Source organism: Mus caroli, chromosome 6, assembly GCF_900094665.2.
Source record: "Mus caroli chromosome 6, CAROLI_EIJ_v1.1, whole genome shotgun sequence".
NCBI classification, from domain to species: domain Eukaryota; kingdom Metazoa; phylum Chordata; class Mammalia; order Rodentia; family Muridae; genus Mus; species Mus caroli.
The window spans coordinates 48,282,654-48,291,984 of record NC_034575.1 but is presented as its reverse complement, the minus strand read 5'-3'; the positions used below and the strand labels follow the sequence as shown (position 1 = coordinate 48,291,984).

The window sequence follows — 9,331 nt, the reverse complement described above, 5'->3', positions numbered from 1 at the left end:
ATCTCAGAGGCCTTGAGGGGGAATGCTCTTGGCAATGGAAGGGACATCCCTGTGGAGACCTGAAATTCTGCTCTTAGCAGGAGAGACACCATCTGAGGAAAGCTAATATGTGGTCCTTCAAGACATGGGACATGGGAAAGAAGCCCATTTTGCCATACTCCAAGGGTGATGCTGACTATATGATATCATCAGTGCTCACGTGTATGCTGTATAGGTGAATATCTTGGTCCAGATGTTTGCCCCACGCATGCCAACCATATCATCAAAATCGAGGACCTATTTTATTTATTAAAGTATAGATTTCTCTCACTACAGAGTGTAATGTCTACTCTCTGATGAGATCTTTCAAGGAGATGAAAGGAACAAGTGTCTCAAGACATCCCATGAGCTAAGTGTTGGGTGGTACTGCTGAAAAATTGAGCCAGTGCATGTCATCCTGAGGTGTAGAAAATATACCTTATGTCTGTCTGTCTGTGGATGGATGTGGCACCTGTCTATAACAAATTTGATGGCCTATAGCTTAGGTAGGAAACAGGAGGTGGAACATGCAGAAGGAATTCTGGGATAGAGCAAGGCATGGGAGATTCATCTGGGGAAGATGTGAGGAGACGGTCACATGGTACCTAAGCACAGGTAACCAGCCATGTGGCAGAATGTAGATTAAAATAAATGTGTTATTTTAAGTTATGATGTAGTCAGAGGAGAGCCCAACTATATGGCCAAATATATTTTTGATTAAAATATATGGTAAATATGTTTTGAGTCTGAGTCTTATTTCTGGGACCATGGGGCAGGGAGGAAGAACCAGGACTCAACTTGGACACCAACGATACAGGTAGAGTTGAAACTTCCTGAATCCCTGTACTGCATGGCTTTTTAGGCTTCCCCTCCATCAGTTTCTCACTGCTATGCAGGTAACATCCTCAGCACAGGCTTCCTGGAACATCCTGGGGCCCTTTTCCAGGAGCTCCCAGCTCCTCCTCTCAGTTTGCATCACTGGGTACCATCAAGGCTGCCTGGTCAGCAGCCTCCCACTGCCTGGTACCACGCTGTGGTCCAGCTCTGCATCTTATCAGTTCTGACTCCCACTGAGTTCTCCAGGATGCTTCTCCCTAGTGTTCCAGTAGCAGTAAGTTCTCCAAGCAAATGTAGATTTGGAGCAGTTACAGCTCTTTGCTATGGAAGTAGGGGTGGTGTTTGTGGCGATTAAGATTCAAATTCAAGTAAAATTTTAGTATAATTCCTGAATGAGAAATGCTCTTAGTAAATAAACCAAACACCCGGGCATATCATATTATAAAAATGTCTTATCCGTGCCCTGGATTATTTAAATGCCACTCACTTGTAAAGCTGATCTTAGGTCACATACTTTTCAAGAAGGTGAACTTGTGGATGGATGTGGTACCTGTCAATTTTTTTTTTTTGAGAAGGAATCTGAGTGCTGTGTACTAACCTTTAATCTGTAGAGTTCAAAGCATTCTTCCTTGCTAATGTTGGGTTGAGGGTGCCAGCAACACCGACCATCAGAAACTGTGCCTACTAACTAGAAACATGTTCCATTATACCCATTGTGTTAACCACTTGCAGCAAATGGGTTATTTCAAGAAAATAGAATGTGATCGAAGAGCAATTGTCTTTGAGACAAAGCTATGGGTGGTGCTTTTTCACTGGCAATACGGGGCTCCCGATGGAAATGGTTGACACTGCCCCCCCTCTCTCTGTGTGTGTGTGTGCACTCGCGTTATCTTTAGATAGTGGACAACTCCTCTGTCCGTCTTAGAGGTATCTGTATCTATCTGTAAGGGAGGGTAAGTGATTCAGCCACACTGCAGAGCCATATGGAGGTGCCCTTCCTTCCCTTTGCTTATCCTAGCTCTGAGAACATCTGCAGACGGTCCAGAGGTGATACGGGCTCATGCCAATCATTGAGATTTGCTTCCTGCTCTTCCTGATTCCATATGAGGCATCTCTCAGCTTCCCAACTGACCTCCACTTATCTGCTGTGGGAGGTGGGCACTTGGAAGCAGGTCCTTCCCAGGCATCTCTGGGGAGGGCTCACCTATAAGTCAGCAGCACTTGGGGATTGTTTTCTCTGTGAACCCCATATGATCCTCGTTCCCAGCAAGGACAGTGTCTCTGACCAAGACCAGCAGAACTGGCAACGTATGTAACACTGTACCAGAACAGATTCTCCTCCTTCCTGCAGCTACACTCAGAGGAGTCAGGAGTTTGGGGTTGTCACAATAACTGAAAAGTAAACTCCTTGTTTCATTTTAGTAAAACAAACACTTGTGTCTCCATAGTTGCCTTTTATTTGAAGCTCAAAGCAAAACACAGTAAACTGGGTGTACTTCACTATTGACTTACCTGTTTTAGTCCAAAACCCATCTCCCACCAAATTGGGGTCGCTGCTTTACCCATGAAGTCTTCACTTTCTACCTTGCCAGGTTCAGCACATGGCTCCATCACTCCCCTTGGTAAACTGCTCAACAAGAAAATGACATAAGAGAGTGACTAGACTATTTGAATCTTTGCAGATTTCTCCTCTTCCTTGCTCAGTTTCCTAATGTGATCTGTCATTGTGCCTCCCTTCCCATACAGACGGTCAGCCCCCTGAAGCCAGGATATGGGCTCTAATTTTCCACACTGCTAGCACACAGTAAATCCTGAAGGGCTACTTTCAAAATGTTGCTTTGCATGAACAAATAATAAGCAACAGCTATCTCTTGCTTGTTTTCATTCTTTTTTTTTTAAACATTTATTTATTTTATGTATGTGAGTACACCATTGCTCTCTTCAGACACACCAGAAGAGGGCATCAGACCCCATTACAGATGGTTGTGAGCCACCATGTGAGTTGAACTCGGGACCTCTGGAAGAGCAGTCAGTGCTCTTAATGGCTGAGCCATCTCTCCAGCCGGCTTGTTTTCATTCTTATCAGACACTGGCCCTAGGGGAACCCCGGATGAAATGGTGCACTATTGTGTATTAATAATAAAAGTTAGTATCTGACACCTGACACCCCCCTCCCCAACAAATCCAAGCCTGAGCACCTTGGAGCCTGAAAACGTTCAAGATTGCTGTATACTCTGGCACAAAGTAGGCGGGCCCCTCAAGAAGCAATCTCCAAAGGCTCTGTGCAGCGTATTGTATACAGGCCCGGGTTCCGAGGCTATTTGAAGGGCTTTAACACTGCAGGAGAATTCATCTAGCTGAATAGCCAAATCTGGCCGTGTCGCAGTCACTGTAACAGTTCCACTTCTGAGCTTTCTTCAGAGGTTTTCCCAGAGCGAGATCCGAGATCCGGCAAATAATTCGGTTTAGGAACCTAAAAGAGGCGGTGCCTCTCCTTTGACATGAGCTAAAGGACACCAGAAACCCAAACACTCTAAAAGGACTGAGCAACAGTCCTTCTGTCAACAGTCCACTGATGGACTTGCCAGAAAATCTTGTGTTCCCCCCAAACTTGGAGCAGGATGCCAGGGAATTCCGTGTTGTCTCAACATCTCGCAGGGTGGCACCGGGAAGAGAAGAGTAGGTAAAATGTAGGCGCACTGCCTCTGCGCCGAAGCCGCTGGCGAACCGGCCTAAAATAAAAAGGTCTCTGTCTGCAATCCCCGTTTGCTCGCCCGGTAATCCACCCCCGCCCCCAGCCTGCGCGCCGACCCGTACAGCTGTTTTTAATCCCTACTTTTCTCACTTGGCGTCCGGGCTAGGGCTGACCAGACGCGGAGCCACTTAGTGTTTCCTCCTCCCCCAGCCCGGGTCTGTCCTGCCTCCGCCGTCTCCTCTTTCTCCGCCTGCATCCCCCGGGGGGCAGAGTGTGGGAAGAACGAATTTCCGCCGGGTTTGCTCGCTCCACGCCGACATGGGTCCCTTCCGGACGCTGCTTGTGCGTCCCCCAGGCTGCCCACTCCGGCTGCACTCCCAGTCCCCCCGGATCGCGAGCGGGCAGGCGCCGGAGACGTGGGCCTAGCGGCGGGTGCTCCGCAGCCAAGCCGCACCCCAGCAGCTCTTGGAAGAGATCCCGCCTGCAGTGGGGGAATCCGTTTGGCGGGGAGAATCCGCGCCAGGGAATCCAGCTCTCCGGACTCCAGAGCAAACAAAAAGCACCAACTCTTGCTCGCTCCTCCCGCCCCCGACGCTCACCCGAAGAAACAGTTTTCTGCAGAAATGCAACAAGTAGCACCCCAGACTCGCCGAGCGCCCAGCGCCTTCTGATTTGGCTCCGCGAACTCGGCCTGCGGAGACCCGGGCGAGCCACGGGGACAAAGAGGAAGGGCTGGACGGAGCACCAGCGAAGTACGAAAGAGGCCTTTTAAGCGACTCAGGCCCGGCCGAGGGGAATGCAGAGGAGACACAGAGCCGGCCGGCCCAGAAGACGATCCGGCCGCAGCGCGCTGGGCGGGCGGCGATGGAGGGTGTGGGTGCCCTGCGCTTCTGGCTCGTGGTGTGCGGCTGTCTGGCGTTCCCGCCGCGGGCCGAGTCCGTGTGCCCCGAGCGCTGCGACTGCCAGCACCCCCAACATCTCCTATGCACCAACAGGGGACTTCGCGCGGTACCCAAGACCAGCTCGCTGCCTAGTCCCCAGGACGTGCTCACCTACAGCCTAGGCGGCAACTTCATCACCAACATCACCGCCTTCGACTTCCACCGCCTGGGGCAGCTCAGACGGCTGGATCTGCAGTACAACCAGATCCGTTCTCTCCACCCCAAGACCTTCGAGAAGCTCTCACGACTAGAGGAGCTGTACCTGGGGAACAACCTCTTGCAGGCGCTCGTTCCTGGCACGTTGGCTCCGCTGCGCAAGTTGCGCATCCTTTACGCCAACGGCAACGAGATTGGACGCCTGAGTCGCGGGTCCTTCGAGGGCCTGGAGAGTTTGGTCAAGCTACGGCTGGACGGGAACGTGCTGGGAGCGCTGCCGGACGCGGTCTTCGCTCCCCTGGGCAACCTGCTTTACCTACACCTGGAATCTAACCGGATCCGTTTTTTGGGCAAGAACGCCTTCAGCCAGCTGGGTAAACTTCGATTCCTCAATCTCTCAGCCAACGAGCTGCAACCCTCTCTGCGCCACGCGGCCACCTTTGTCCCTCTGCGCTCCCTCTCTACTCTGATCCTCTCAGCCAACAGCCTACAGCACCTCGGCCCCCGCGTCTTCCAGCACCTGCCACGCCTAGGCCTGCTCTCCCTCAGTGGAAACCAGCTCACGCACCTCGCCCCAGAGGCCTTTTGGGGACTGGAGGCCCTGCGCGAGCTGCGCCTGGAAGGTAACCGGCTGAACCAACTCCCCCTGACACTGCTGGAGCCTCTGCACAGCTTGGAGGCACTAGATCTGAGTGGCAATGAGCTTTCTGCTCTGCACCCCGCCACCTTTGGCCACCAGGGCCGGCTCCGTGAGCTCAGCCTGCGCGACAATGCGCTCAGCGCCCTTTCTGGGGACATCTTTGCCGCCAGTCCAGCTCTATACCGGCTAGATCTAGACGGCAACGGTTGGACCTGCGACTGCCGGTTGCGGGGTCTGAAACGCTGGATGGGCAACTGGCATTCTCAGGGTCGTCTCCTTACGGTCTTCGTGCAGTGTCGCCACCCCCCGGCCCTGCGGGGCAAGTACCTGGATTACCTGGACGACCAACTGCTGCAGAATGGGTCTTGTGTGGATTCCTCACCTTCCCCTACAGCAGGCAGTAGGCAGTGGCCTCTACCCACATCGTCAGAAGAGGGGATGACGCCCCCTGCAGGCCTCTCGCAGGAGCTACCACTGCAGCCGCAGCCTCAGCAGCGGGGAAGACTTCTACCAGGAGTGGCCTGGGGTGGGACTGCCAAGGAACTGGTGGGCAATCGCAGCGCATTAAGGTTGAGCCGGCGGGGACCAGGCCTGCAGCATCAGGGCCCCTCTGTCGCTGCGGCTCCGGGCTCTGCCCCACAGTCCTTGGACCTGCACGAGAAGCCGGGGAGAGGACGTCCCACCCGAGCCAATCTCTCCCAGACAGAGCCCACCACGACGTCTGAGCCCGCCTCTGGGACACCATCTGCCAGAGACAGCTGGCAGCGCGCAGCAAAGCAGCGCCTAGCGTCCGAGCAGCAAGAGAGCGCAGTCCAGTCCGTTAGTGGGGTCGGTTTGCCACCTCTGGTGTCTGACCCCTGTGACTTCAACAAATTCATTCTGTGCAACCTGACAGTAGAGGCGGTGAGCGCCAACAGCGCCTCGGTGCGCTGGGCGGTTCGCGAACACCGCAGTCCCCGGCCGCAGGGCGGCGCACGCTTCCGCCTGCTTTTCGACCGCTTTGGCCAGCAGCCCAAGTTCCAGCGCTTCGTCTACCTGCCGGAGCGCAGCGACTCGGCCACGCTGCACGAGCTGCGCGGAGACACCCCCTACCTAGTATGCGTGGAGGGTGTGCTCGGAGGTCGCGTTTGCCCCGTGGCCCCCCGAGACCACTGCGCAGGGTTGGTAACCCTGCCAGAGGCAGGAGGTCGAGGTGGCGTCGACTACCAGCTCCTGACCTTGGTCTTGCTGGCTGTCAACGCGCTTCTGGTGCTCCTGGCTCTAGCGGCCTGGGGATCGCGATGGCTGCGGAGGAAACTGCGTGCCAGGCGGAAGGGAGGGGCCCCGGTCCACGTTCGCCACATGTACTCCACCCGACGGCCACTGCGCTCCATGGGCACTGGTGTGTCCGCGGACTTCTCAGGCTTCCAGTCGCACCGTCCCCGCACCACCGTGTGCGCGCTCAGCGAGGCCGACCTCATTGAGTTCCCCTGCGACCGCTTCATGGACAGCTCTGGCGGTGGTACCAGTGGCAGCTTGAGGCGGGAGGATCACCTCTTGCAAAGATTCGCTGACTAGGCAGTGCCTCGGGATCTCACAGGCCTTAAGGAGCCACTCTCCGTGGTCCCATGCCTTCTCAGAGGAAGAACTAGTTTTATTAGACTTGTTCTTTCTCCCTTTTGTGCATTTGCCAAGTGAAACCAAGATGTGAAAGTGAATCTAGATGGCATCCATCACATCCCGGTAACCACAAAGCAAATGGATGGTTCTTGGTGGTCTAACCCAAGAGTGGGGACAAATGAATAATGGCATAAAAGTGGGACTTAGCTCATACACACTTAGCTCATGGCTCCTGTGACTTTCAGCGCAGTAGCCTGCTAACCTTGGCCTAGAAAGGGTGCTTTATGCTCCCAGCATGACGAGAACACTCTGGTGGTGTGTATACACACTCGTTTGCTCTATGGCAAACTGAGTTCTGTTTCTAGTTAAGAAAAGGGGGACTTGCCACCATCACCGTGATCCCCATCAGCAACTGACCCCACTGGTTTGATGGGCTCTGCCAAGACGGGCAGGGTAAACAGGTACCACTCTCTCCCGGGAACCCTTTCTTCTGTTGTCTGGGAGAGCATCTAGGAAGCCTTAAGGAAAAGCTACCCGTGTCAACAATATGAAGAGAGTTTAACAAGCTGACCAAGAAACTCAAAGACTCTTTTGATAGGACTGGACCCCCCTCTCTATCGTTTTATCAGTTAGGGAGATGACCTTTTGCTGACCTTTGGGTAACTGATAATATCCTCAGGAGAAGGCAGCATTTAATACTTCGCCACCAGACTTTCGCCTGTGGCTTTTATCTTATTTTTTAAAAAAATCTATACATGGAAAAAAATCGAATGCCAGATTTGATCTTTTAAAAAGAAAAAAGAATGTGATATGTATGTATGGGTGTGTGTAACCAGTGACTCCCTAGGGCACTGCAGCCTTCCAGTTTGCTTACCACATTTCTGATAGCATGCCTAGACGGGTGTGAATGTGACCTACATCTCACGACAGTTCATTAAACGTAAGGTAATTGTCAGGCTTGGGGCAGGGGGCAGTGAGCTCAGTGGTGGAGCTTGCTTGTGGGGCTCTGAGTTTGTCCCAACCAAACAAAGCAATGGGTGAATTATCTGTTAGCCCTGTAATCTCTGACCACATCACTGTCGCTCTTTATAAGAAAGAGAACAGGAGAAGAAAACTGTGGGGAACAAATGTGAAAAAAAAACCCAAACAAACAAAAAACAAAAACAAAAACAACCCACAGTAGCGAATATGTGTTTCTACTAAGCCCAGAAGAGCATGTGCATTCAACTGTCACTGTGAAATAATAATTATATATTTTACAAATTAATTCTTCCAATAGCCAGTGTCTTACTGTGTTATTAAACCCTATCTTTTAGTAGTAGATGCAGTATTTCTTTTCTTTTTGTGTTTTATTTTTAATTTAGGATTAGCCTCTTGTATTTGTTTAGTTGTGTTTTTAGCTATTTGGGATACTTTTCTCCCTTGATATTTATGAAGTCCACGTTTATGATTAAATGTAGTGGCTGGGTTCACATTAATAATTCGTGTGTGGTCCACATACACTCGCTAAGAGGATGTATAGTCACCGTGGTTATGGATTTATTGGCAGTGGGGGACTGTGCAGTGCAGGTCAGCCAGTTCTATGGCTAACAGTGACTCTCCTGTTCCAGGCCTCAGGCCCCTGAGGGTCCCAGTGACTCAGGGAATCCATCACAGGCCAGGGCCCTTCACCAAGATCACTCTTTATGTTTGGCCTATGTGAGCCATGCTGCCTTGTCTCAGCAGCTGAGGCCCTGAGGGTCTAAATGAGCCGGTCTTTGTTTATGTCCAGCATGAGTAAAATGTCCAGACCACGTAAGCCACAGCTGCTTTTCTGGCAGTCTTATCTGCAGGGACGAAACTTAATAAACCACAGGAAATAAGACTGTCATTCTGTGTTTGCTGCCAGGCCTCGTTTTACATCCACAGTGCATGGTGCATGGGAGCTGGGGCTGTTCGCTCTTAATTTCAACCCACAGGCTATCTGGCACCTCCTGTAGAACTCGAAAATTTTCGTGCACAGCACAGTTGCCTCTCTTAGCTGTTTCATTTACACAGTGTAAAACTGAGACCCATTGAAAGTATGGAAAAGACCACTGATTCTGTTTACTATCTGCCTTGCCCAACTGTAGACTGTCACCAAAATCCTTTAATGCCTGGACTTAAAAAAACAGTCTCACTGAAAAGTCTTTCAGTGAGAAATGGATAAATGTTATACATTGTTACATTCAATTATGTCAATAAACCCACATACTGATAGAGATGTCTTGTTGGAGCTTCCAAATGTTTTGATGCATGTTTAAACTGACAGGAAGAGCCTTTCAACAGTGGTGTTCACTATGTACATGAAACATACGCGTGATGTGTGTGGGGTTCTTATTATTTTCCTTTTCATGGAGAGTGTGGGCTTTACTGTAAAGAAATGGTTGTGTGAGTTTATATATAAGGAGATAATGAACTCCACTC

General features: G+C 51.4%; 1 protein-coding gene across 1 annotated transcript; it reads left to right on the top strand.

Moving 5' to 3' along the window:
* The first annotated feature begins 3,768 nt into the window (after nt 1-3,768).
* Tril (TLR4 interactor with leucine rich repeats) lies at nt 3,769-9,116 on the top strand. Its single transcript, XM_021165845.2, has one exon. It carries the CDS (start codon nt 4,415-4,417, stop codon nt 6,842-6,844), a length of 2,430 nt encoding a protein of 809 aa, XP_021021504.1. The 5' UTR covers nt 3,769-4,414; the 3' UTR covers nt 6,845-9,116.
* The last annotated feature ends 215 nt before the right edge of the window (nt 9,117-9,331 follow it).